This window comes from Camellia sinensis, chromosome 4 (assembly GCF_055761805.1).
Source record: "Camellia sinensis isolate YWXY chromosome 4, ASM5576180v1, whole genome shotgun sequence".
NCBI classification, from domain to species: Eukaryota; Viridiplantae; Streptophyta; class Magnoliopsida; order Ericales; family Theaceae; genus Camellia; species Camellia sinensis.
Genome location: NC_138964.1, coordinates 171,109,524 through 171,121,729, shown reverse-complemented (window position 1 = coordinate 171,121,729; position 12,206 = coordinate 171,109,524). Strand labels below are relative to the sequence as shown.

The window sequence follows — 12,206 nt, the reverse complement described above, 5'->3', positions numbered from 1 at the left end:
TAGAAATTCGATTTACATGTCTAAGCGGAATACCAAGATTCATGAGGGTGTTCATAACACCACGACTTTTACCAAGACCACTGGACCTAATTTTGTTAAGACCAAAAAGATTTGGGTGAGAAAAGTTGACTTGTGTTAATTTGTTTGGTCGTTTTAGTTTATAGTTTTTTGTGTGTTTCTCTTTGGGTCTTTTAATGTGTGCTTGTTTGTTTTTTGTCTTGCTTTGGTTAAGAAAAAAATTCTAGAAAAAAAAAAAAAAAAAAAATCCCTAAAAGATTTTCTTAGTATGGTTTTGCAAGCTTGAAATTTTTGAGTGGTCCTTGGTACATATTGGAATTGATGAGAATATCTATTACATGTTAATATGTGTGTGCTTTCTGTGGTCATTACTCATTTTGGAGTGTGTGTTCTTTGATTAGTATGTCTCATTCTGTACACATTCTTGGATTAGCAAATTCTGGAGTCTTCCGCCCTAGTGATTATTTTTTTTCTATGGACTTCTGTCATTGATCTTTTGTGTTTCTAGAGGAATTGACCTATACTAGCATATCATGGGTGATGTTGAGTCTCTTAACCACCTACCATCTTTTTGCACCTCCATGGCTTTCCCCTTAATTCTTTGCAATCTAGCCATGAGGAAAAGGCTACCTCAGAGTCACCAACCAGGCCATCCTTATTATATCCATGCTTCTCTGGTTCGGTTTCCATACTCTTGAGCGTGTCAGCCACCAATGATTGTGCAAAAGAAAAAGAAAAAAAAGAAAAAGAAAAAGGAAAAGAAAAAGGAAAAATACGCACAAGAAAGAAAAGAGAAAATGTGAAAAAGAAAGAAAAGAAAAAAAAAAAAAAAAGGAAAAAGATTCATTGATTGAGGGGGAGCCTCCGCCTTTACTCACCAAATACCCCTTGATTCCTAGTGGTTTGACTTTCCTTTGTCGTGCTTAAGATTCTCTTGTCGGAGGTCCAGCTTTCATATCACTACTAGGATTGAATCTAGTGTTTGTCGAACTCCAAGAGTCACACACACACTTTTTTTCATGGGATCTATGCTTTTCACATAATGCATCACTTTCTTTCATGAGGAATCTTCTACAGACTGTGCACATTGTGTTTTCTTGTAATGGTGCTTCTTGGATAATCTTATGTGTTTTAAGGTACTAATCTGAAATTCCTTGCTTGCTCCACCATATTATTTTTATCATTCTCTTCTTGTTCACTGTTTTTCAGTGTTTGTGGTTGCTTTTAGTGAGGGGGAGTTTGATTCATCTTGATTTGGGTTGGTAAGGGAATTTGGTTTTGCATTGCAAGAGTTGTTTAGCATGAACACTTTGTTATGTTTGATAAGGGAGATTGGCTATATTGTTTTTCATGTTGCTTTGCACTATTTGCCCTTCTTGTATGTTCCTGGTTTTTACAGCGTCATATCATTGCTTGTGTGGTTTATGATCTTGCTTGTGTTGTTTGAGAGTTGTTTTTCATGAGTCTTAGGTTTCATCTATTCATGTTTTCCATCTCATGTTTTAAGAAAATCGTGTCTTATGTCTATTGTTTGTTTTATATATCCTTGTGGGACTAATAATTGTTTTGAAGATTGTGGCACTAATAACTGTTTTGCAGATCATGACCTTGAGAAAGAAGTTGGCTTTTGTTGGCTGTCTTGGGTTGGGGTGTTTAGGATTTTATTTGTTAGGTGTGTTTTTTCACGGCATTGCCAAAGGGGGAGATTGTTCGGTTTTATTTCTTGGCAATCCCGTTTGACAAAACTCCTTTGAGTTGTAATTTTATTCGCATTTTTATTTTCAGTGAGGCGATGAGTGTTTAGATGCGAATCCAACCCGAATTGTGCTTTTCAGAGAAGTTTGTGTTGATAAAGCTTTCAAGATTGCCACTTCGCTGATTATGACGGGGATCGAGCTGCCCGGTCAGCTCGCGGGGGTCCAGGGGGCAGCGCCCCTTGGCGGGTCCGGGGCAGCGCCAGTCGATCATGTTTTATTTTTCCAGATTTTCCAGTTTTGGCCTGTCCGCTCGAGCGGGACATCGGGCGCTCGAGCGGGGATTGGAAGCTCTCAGCATCTCTGCAGTCGCCTGTAAAAATACTGGAAGGTGTGATTTTACGCTCGAGCGGATTCTCCTACGCTCGAGCGCATCTCTGTTTGTTCGCACGCAGTTTTTGGTCAGTCCGCTCGAGCGGGCTGTGTTGAGCTCGAGCGGAGATCGCGGGACAGATTCTATAAATTCGCTTATTGGGTCAGATTTTGAGGTGAACCTCTCCAGATCTTCTTTTTGGTTTCTAGGGTTTATATCTGGGGATACTTTGGGAGTTTTCTTTGATGTTTTTATTGAGTATTCAACTCATGATCTAAAGAGAGTACATCAAAGGTTTGTTTTGTTCTACAAAAGAGAGAGTTATTCTTCAGTTGTGGATTCTGAAGAATTCGAGCCTGAAGCTTTGGTGGAATCCGGAGTGGCTCATCAGAAAGACAATTCCGTGGTGAAGATGGGGTTGGAAGAGGCACATAAAGGTTGGTTCAATTAGGCGTTGTGGATTCGCTAGGTAATTGAGAGTATACCTGTGTAATTCCTTTAATTCTTCTTAGTGGATTGTCTTGTGGCTGTTGCCCGTGGTTTTTTGATCACAGTTGGAGGTGTCCAATTGTGGTTTTTTCCACGTTAAATCACTGTGTCTCTTTGTCTTGATTGTTTGATTGGGATTGTTATATTCTGCTTAAAATTGTTACATAATCACAAATCAACATCTAGGGGATTTCTAGTTTTTTCAATACGAACACGCACACAGATACGGACATGGGACACAGTGATTTCAAAAAAATAGAGATATGGACACGGCAAAATTTATATATGTTTGTGTGTATTTGCAATGTAGATTACTATCATTTTACCAAATAATCAAAATTAATAAAAACTAACATTAATTCAAAGTATATATAGAAGCCACTACATTTAAATAAATGAAAGCCACTACATCACTGTATAAATTAATTTTATTTGAGAAATTTAGAAAATTAAAATTTATTATACAGTTTATGAATTTATAAAGGATAAAATTAAATACAAATTTATGATAAATTCTGAACTTAAACATGCATAATAAACATGCAAACCCTATATCATTTTCCTACCCACACCAAAACTCGTTCAAATCTAATAAAATTGAGGAGATTCATAATCCATACAAAATCATATAAACAAAATAAATAAATAGAAGGTTGATCAAAATATTTAGAACTAGCTAGCTGCTGAATAAAATAATAAAACAATGGTAAGATTTATTTAAAATAACAAAATATTAAATTTGATGTTTTTAATAAAATAATAAATTTTTTATAACTGGCATAGATAAGATTTATTTAATTTGAAATTTGATTTTTTTTTTCTTCAGAAATAATTGTAACTAATGTAATTAATCGCAATCTATATACAATTCATAAATTTGGAAAACAACCATCCATTAATTTCGAATAACTCATCAAATAAATAGGCTTTTCGATTTTTTGAAGTAAAAACAATCATCTATTAGTTTAAATAATTCACTACATCAATCATTTATTTATTTATTTTTGATCAGAAAAAGAGAAACTTTATTGATGAAATAGCACGGTACAAGGTACAAGAACAAATTACATCAATAAAAATAGGTGAGTGCAAAAAAGCATCACGATGAGCACGATTATCCTAATTAGGTTGGCACCAAAAAACCCATCCTATCATATGCTACACCCCCAAATTGGTGAGCAACCAACTAAAGGAACAAAGATAGAAAAGAAAAGAAACAAGTAACATATCAGTAACACAAAGAGAGCCCAACTGCTATTCCCTACCTTGTTCTCACAGACTACTGCTCGGATGCTACTTATTGAAAATAAGAACAATGATAGGAAATGGGCATCCTAGATCAAATGATTTCCACCAAAAGCTACTCTTACTTTAATGAGATCACTGAGATCATTAAGAATCATTATTCCACCATGAAAGGAAGCTTCATAACTACGGCAAAAAAAAAAAAAAATAGTGGCATACACCTGTAGAAGCTACAACTCTAACTTTCACACTCTGCTGCTTTAGTTTCACACAAAAGAGATGCTATTATTCAAGACTCCAATCTTATGCAGAGATTCAGAGGTGCATCTCTCCATATAATTTTCACACCTCAATCATTTATTAGTTTTGAATCTTTATCGAATTTTGTTGAGTCCTTTTAAATTTAGGTGGATTTTTTTTGTGGACTAGTATAATAGCCAAAAATATTTGGGGGCCTTTTTTTAAAAAAAAAAATCAATATACGGCGCCCATGACCCTGTATTCTTCAAATATAGAATGGTAATTTTTATAGTGATTCTGGTTTTAACCCGATCCTTTTGTATCTTGGACTCGGGTTTTGTGGTTTTGTATTGTTGTTAATGTCCTATTTCCCTCATTTCTCATTGAGTTTGAGTATTGGAGTGTCTTGGGTGTGTTTGGAACAGGTTGGTTGCTAATTGGTTCAAATTGTTGTTGTTTAGAAACTGGCCTCTTAGCTCGAGCGAGCTTTGTGAACTCCTAGTACTTTTGCAGGCCTGTAGAGATACCGAGGAGGTAGTGTTCTTCGCCCGAGCGAGACTTTTTACACTTTAGCGACGGCCTTCTGTCTGTAAAACTTCTGGGAGTGTGAATTCTGCGCTCGAGCAGAGTTTCTTATGCTCGAGTGGAATAACTTATTGTGTCTGGTCGCTTGAGCGACAACTTCTGCGCTCGAGCGAGTTCGCGTATATCAGTTCACAACAACACCTTTTTACATCACTTTTTCATCTTTTTTTTCTCTCAAAACCCTAGATCGACACACACTCTCTCTAAAACCCTACTTTTCTCTACAAATACACCTAGAACTAAGGATCTCTCTACCCTACTCTCTTTGTTAAAAAGATAAAGCACTCAAGGGGCTCTCATTTGATCTGAATAAAGCTTGGTTTCGGTGTATTTAGAGTTCCTCCATTTCTTCCTTGGTCTTCTAAGCTTGAGGTAGGGACTTTTTACACTCTTCTATGAGTTTTAACTTAATTATTTGTTGATGTGTAAAGAATATTTGAATTTGGAATAATTTTGAACAAAACTAGGTTTTTGGTTTAAAAATCAAAATAGGGATTTTCAAATGTATGCATTAAAAATGGTTATGGGAGTAGATGTGAGGTTGTGTTGTGATAAATTTGTTGATTTTGTTACCCAGTATGGATTTTGGAAGAAAATGGAGTTTTGTCCTAAAATGTCTCAAATAGTTATTTTGTATAAATAAATGAAATTAGTATTCGGAATATTAAATTGGATGAATGTTTATATAAATTGTGGAGTTGGATATGTATTACCACTCACTTATGGAAATTTGGATAATTTATTTGTCTTGAAAATTGTAGATCTATTTAGAAATATTTGTTTTGGGCTATCGGTGGAGGATAGCTATGATTGTTGTAGAAATTACATGAGGATTAGGTGAATTGAAACTAATCTCTTATCTGTTGTCATTGAATATGACTATGTCTTTAATACATTGTAAATGTATGATGTTTGGGAGAAGAAATGGGATAGACTCCACTGAATTAAGCTGGCCTGTGTGTCTAGGGTAAAAGTCCCAAAAACCGCACGTATACATGAGTGTCGATTCCCGCGGACGAAATATCTGTAAAATGAAACAATTAAAGTATTTGTATAATGGTTGTGTTGGTTAGAGACCCACTAAGTTGTACCCTTAAATTAGTTGTCTAAATGAAATAGTGAATGACTCATTAAATGAGATAAAATGAATTGAGACATAAAACTTGGCATGGCATGGTTTTGTAAAAGAGTTATAAATGATTTTATCATGGGCATTGGATATGCATATCATACTTATATCTTTGTTAAGATTCATGCATTGTGTTGGGTTGTTTTTACTAGGCTTTGGCTTACTCTATTTGGAAAAAACCATTTCCAGGTGTCGGTGATATGCCTTTGCCAAGATAGTAGTTTGGAGGGATTTGGAGCAAGAGCTTCTCTTTTGTTGTATTTATTTTGTATAGCCAAATGCTTTAATTGTGTTGAGCTAGACTCATATTTTTGTTGTAACCAAGTAGTGACTTGGAGAGATGTAAACCTTTAGGGCATATGAATATCTATTTAGCTTTCATTCCCTTTACTACTTGTAACACATGCTGTAGATTCAAGTTACTCTGTTTATGAATGTATATCGCATGTGTCACCTTTTGTATATCAAACTCTGATTAATGAAAACTTATCATTTTATCTATGCTATTGTTGGTTAGTTGTATGAGACATGTATATTGTGTTTATTTTGGGGTGTTACAACTTGGTATTAGAGCATACCGGGTTTGAATACTTTGGGTACATGGGAAGTGGTTAGTACCACAATGGGTTTGTCTCGTTTGATAGAGACTTTAGTATGTATGATGTGTTTACATGATAACATCCTTATGTGGTTATATGGATATGGGATTTAGTTTCTAGGATGTTGATCGAGTCCACGGGTTTCTAGAAGTACCATTAGAAGAGCACTTGATCACTGCTGTTTCTAATTGGAACTCTGGCAACGCAATGGGACGGTCATTATCCAGAAATAAAATTTATATGTGTTTATGTGACAACGTGCTTATGTGGAATGAATTACTGTTGTCCACCGCATTAGAACGCGAGTGAGTTAGTTTTAGCACATTTGTAAATGTGCCAATCTCTTATGTTACTTTCATTAGGATGTCAAGACGTGGGCGTGGTGGTGGTAGGCGTGGTAGGCCTAGGAGGTAGGAGGTGTCTTTACCGAATGATATTCCGGTGCAAGAAGAAGGAGTTGGTTAAGCTAATGTAGTTGAACCAGTCGATCAGCAGGCCATGGGTGCCTTAGCCCGTGAAATAGTCGGAGCATTGCAAGAGTCTATGGACATTCTTAGAGTTGAGAATCAAGTCCAGGGCCAAGTAGCTAAGACAGGGCTGTCATTCCTCAAGCAGGGGTTTTTTCGGTTAAATCCGGATGATTTTTGGATGGTCCCAAGGAGCCACTGAAGGTAGATGAATGGCTAGGGTAGATAGTGAAGATGTTTGAGATGCTCGGCATTGAGGACAACCAACTTTGAGTGACCTTGGCATCCTTCAAATTGAAGAGAGATACTGGTCAGTGGTGAAAGTATGCATGTGGGCGCATTAGGGTGATCTGGAAGGCTTTTGTCAGCACCTTCCAGGAGAAGTTTTTGCCTCCCATTGTTAGGGAGAAATTGAGAGACCAATTCTCTAAGCTTGTGCAGTTGAACACTCCGGTTGCTGAGTTTGAGGCTACATTTACAAGCTTGTCGAGGTTTGCACTAGAACTCGTAGCGATTGAGGAGCGCCGTTGTTTAGAGTTCGAAAAGAGGTTGAGGTCTGGGCTCATGTTCAAAGTAGCCAGGACAATTTATGGACGCCTTGTGGAAGTGACGGCTCATCTTGAGACTGTAATGCAAATTGAGGAAGAGCGGATAAGGGGCTTCAAGAGGAGTCAGGATGTTCAGGGAGACAGTGGCCCTGTTTGGTAGGGCTTATTTCCAGCTTATTTCAGCTTTTAGCTTAATTTAAGCTATTTCGATGTGTTTGGTTCAGTTAACAATACAGCTTATAGCTTTTTGTAAGTCAAAAATCAACTTATTCTTTGAGTGGGGGAGGAGAAGCTTAATTTATAAGTCAAAAATCAGGTTATGTTCACAGCTATGAGTTATAAACTGTTAGGCTATAAGTTATAATCACTTTCTCACTGCTCTACCAAATGGGGCCAGTAAGAGGTAGAGGGATTTTAACCCACAGTAGTCCTAAGGAGCTCAGTCGAGGTCCGCTTTTCCAGTACCGAGTTCGGGTTCCAGGGGAGGTGGTCAAGGAGATGTCACTTGTTTCAAGTGTGGTCAGTTAGGCCACAAGTCTCCAGCTTGCCCGCAGAGAGGAGGAGGGCAGCGGTCTGCATTGTCTTCGGCTCGTTCTCAGAGCCAGAGTCAGGGGAGAGGCCATCCGCTCACTTGTTATCAGTGTGGGCAGGCGGGGCACATAAAGAGGTTTTGCACTCAGTTGGGTGGCACGCCTAGTACGTCTGATTCGAGGCAGACACAAAGCCACTAGCCGGCACAGTCAGCACAGGCCTCGAGGGCTAATCATGAAGCTTCTTCGGCTCAGTCATTGTATCAGGCTTATGCTCCGAGGGGTGAGCAGGTTGAGCATAGACCTACAAGGCGTGTGTATGCTGTTACCGCACCAGATCTTGTACCAGCTCCTTCAGTAATGAAAGGTACTTTCTTGTTTTGCAATTCAGTTGCTAATGTGTTGATTGATACGGGTGCATCCCATTCATTTATCTCGTCTGCATTTGCATTGGTTTTGGGGTTAGAGTTGGCTTAGTTAGCATCTCCTCTCTATGTAGAGTCACCTATTGGTGGTGAGATTGTTTTACAACGATATGGAGCGTGCACATATTGTAGGTTAATAGCGCGTAAAAACCTCGCCCACTCTCCAAAGGATCCCAATGAGTAGTGCTACATACACCAATTAGTGTACCAACACTAGTTATGACATTATTATTGACCCTACTCATTATACAAATTATAAATACCAAAAATATTTTAAATTATGTCACATCATCAATTGATATATTAGTTAGTACACTAATTAGTATATATAGCATTATTCATTTTGGACTGTAAGGGCTGTTTGATTGGGTGGCTGAGATTATTAATCATGTGACTCATATTTGAATGTTTGGGATTTCCATGGATATTCGATTTAATAAAATTAGTGAATATTTTAATTTGTACAACTAATAATGTAGCATTAACATATAATTAGGATTATATATTTTTATATCTATTGCAAAATAAATGTGAGCAAAATTGAATTATTTATCCAAATAATTCAGTTAGATAATTAATTTTATACTAATTGTATGAATTATTAATCACTTCACTATTAATCTTGCTAATCAAACAACACCTGGAAATTCTATTCATACATAAAATTTATACAAAATATATTATAAAAATGATGTTGTAATAATATTATTGTAAATATAAATTATCTTTATAAATATTTTATTTTAAAATAAAAAGTCACTATTAAATTACATCATTATGTATAAAAATTTTGCATTAATTTTTTTATTTGTACATTAGTATCAGTATTGTTTCGTCTGTGTTCATGAAAAAGAGTAGTCATCATAAACAATTAAATCAATAGGTGTGGTCCGCAAGGTGTCACGCCCCCAAACCGCCCCTAGTGGTTTGGTGCCGTGATGGCCAGTAACCCGAGGTTACCGAAGGCCGACTTACAAAAATCACACACAATCAGAGTATGAAATATGGGGCTTACAAGTGCGGAAGCAATATATATACAAAAATCTGAGTAGTCCATAAGAGCCGTGCAAAAGTCCAATGGAATGACATACATTTTTTTACCAAGCCTTAAAACTTAAATACAATAAGGAAATAAGATACAAAATACATCTTGACCAAAAGGCTTCTCAAGCCGACGTATACAAGTACATATGAAATATAAGCTAAGAAGCATGATCTTCAAGATGGTACAAAATGCAATCCCAAAACAGGTCGGCAATGTACCCAAAAACATGTCGGCATTACGTCTAGGCCTTATTGCCTTCTTGTTCATCACCTACATATATATAGAGAGGGTGAGCTTGGATACTCAGTGAATGATATTAGAAATAAAGGTTTTGCATGATTGATATCCAGGGTCTCTTTCAAAACAATACATAGCATACTTTACAATCAAGGGGAAAAATCAAGTTCACTGCCGGTCTTTCAAGTTCCTTGGATGTTAATAACATCTACATATTACAAAGGGGCGATGACATGTCAAGACAAGAGTGCAGTTGCATTATAGTCCCCTGGCACTAAGGACTTTCAAGACAAGAGTGCAGTTGCATTATAGTCCCCTGGCACTAAGGACTTTCAAGACAAGGGTGCAGTTGCATTATAGTCCCCTGGCACTAAGGACTTTCAAGACATGTCATCAAAACAAGATAGTGCTTGATATACAAATAGGGATAGTCATTCATGCTAAATCAAATACTTTTCATCAAAACAAAGCAAAACGAGATTTATCAAAACAAGTATAACATAGCTTTATTAAAAATACCACTCACATAGCTCTTCAAACGTCGGGGTCGAGACAAGCCCAAGTCCTACAAACACATGGCAAAGTCTATTGAATGCACTTTCAAACAAGTTTCATATGTATACCAATGATCTCGGAAAAACATGCTGGGCACTAATCAGGTCTAGGCCGAGGTTCCACACCTCCTTGCTGAGGTATGTCCCCGAGGGCCACATGCAAGGAAAAGAGGTCGGGAAACTCTGGGTTTCCCTCTGCTGATGAACTTGAAGAACATGAGTACGAAAACATGAAGAATATGAATGTTCATTTACAACCTGTTATTACAAAAATATGGGATTTTCATGCTACGAGTTTGAAAACATGGACCTGGGTACCCGTACTTGAAGTTCTTGCGGAAATAAACACAAAAACATGATTCTCTATGCAAGCTTTCGGATCAAAACAACACTTTTTCTTCAAGAACGTATGAACATTATTTTCTCTTTCTAAAATCAGTTTCAAATTAATGCATGACGTGCAGAACAGGTTCGATCATGCAATGCAGCTAGATAAACACAAGGAACAACAAGAGTAAGCCAAGGATCTAACCCCAATACACGAATCTAACGCTTCGATCTCTTGGAATCAAGCTTGAAGACTTACTTTCTCACTATAAAACTTCCTCTTCCTCCTAGAGCTTCTCTCTCTAAAAGGCGAGGTTATGACACCAAATGATAGTTTCCCTTACCCGGTTCTGGGGTTAACCCTCAGCGAGGACACGTGGCGGCGACTGGTTGGGTTTTCCCTGAAAAGGTGGCTGACAGACCAGACAAGGCATGGCAAAAGTGTGTTCAACAAGTAAAGCGGTATGGGCTCTCTGATGAGGCAATGACATCAGCTAATAACAAGGCGTATCTAACGAGCTACACAGAATGGCACTCCGGCAAGGGGTGACATTGGCTAACAAAAGGGCTTCGGCAACTAAGGTGACAATGACCTCGGCTAGGAAGGACAACTCTTGACTAAGCTGTGCCACACCTTGGCCTAGATGTGCCACACCTCGGTCCAGGTCATACCACTCCAGGACGAGATCACTTGGGTGCAAAGGTAACATCTCGGCCTATGCGTCAAAGCAAGGATGGAGGTCAACAAAGGGGTTCGAAGATACTCCTAGGCTGAGGATAACCTTAGATCGGAATGGTCTAGGCGTAACGTAACCTAGGCTTGGCATAACATCGGCTAATCATAACTTAGGCAAGGCGTGACCTAGGTTTCACATCAAGGAAGGAGCAAGGCAAGCACACAACACTTAGACAAATCACAAGGCATCAAAACAAGACATGGATCTCACTCACTTAAGCAGAACAAGTCACAAACATACACATGCAAGCTTAACAAGCCATAATCATACAGATGCCCATGAACATGATTAAGACGTAAAATGTGGGTTCCTACAGTCTACCCTCCTTAAAGAAGTTTGGTCCCCAAACTCAAGTTACCTTGCCCTACGAATAACTCCGGATAATGGATTTTCATTTCCTCTTCCTTTTCCCATGTGGCTTCCTTGCCATAATGCTTCGCCCATTCGATTTTTACCATCGGTATCGACTTGTTTCTCAACCGTCTCACTTGTCTGTCCATAATTCTCATTGGTTTCTCTTCGTAGCCTAGATCTTCATTAATTACAACCCCGAAATAATCTATCACATGCAGTGGGTCTCGGATATATTTCCTCAACATCGAAACATGGAACACGCTGTGGACTTGGCTCAAATCTGGCGGCAAAGCAAGTCTGTAAGCAACGGTGTTAACTCTCTCAAGAATTTCAAATGGTCCAATGTATCGGGGTGCAAGTTTGCCCTTCTTCCCAAATCTCGAAACTCCTGTCATCGGCGAGACCTTTAAAAATACATGATCCCCAATTTCAAATTCTAACTTCCTCCTTCTCTGGTCGGCATAACTCTTCTGTCGACTCTGTGCGGTTTTAATCCTCTGCTGAATGAGTTTAATCTTTTCAGTTGTCGTTCGAACCAACTCGGGGCCAATTAGAGCTTTGTCCCCTACTTCAGTCCAACATATCGGCGATCTGCATTCCCTTCCATACA

At 38.1% G+C, this 12,206-nt stretch overlaps 1 protein-coding gene across 1 annotated transcript in view; it reads right to left on the bottom strand.

The window, feature by feature from the left end:
- LOC114269193 (coniferyl alcohol acyltransferase-like) overlaps nt 1-12,206 on the bottom strand; it is a 218,683-nt gene that overhangs the window by 70,964 nt on the left and 135,513 nt on the right. The window contains exon 3 of the mRNA XM_082923851.1: nt 7,530-7,536. Coding sequence (XP_082779977.1) covers nt 7,530-7,536 — 7 coding nt within the window. The remainder of the gene's footprint in view (nt 1-7,529; nt 7,537-12,206) is intronic.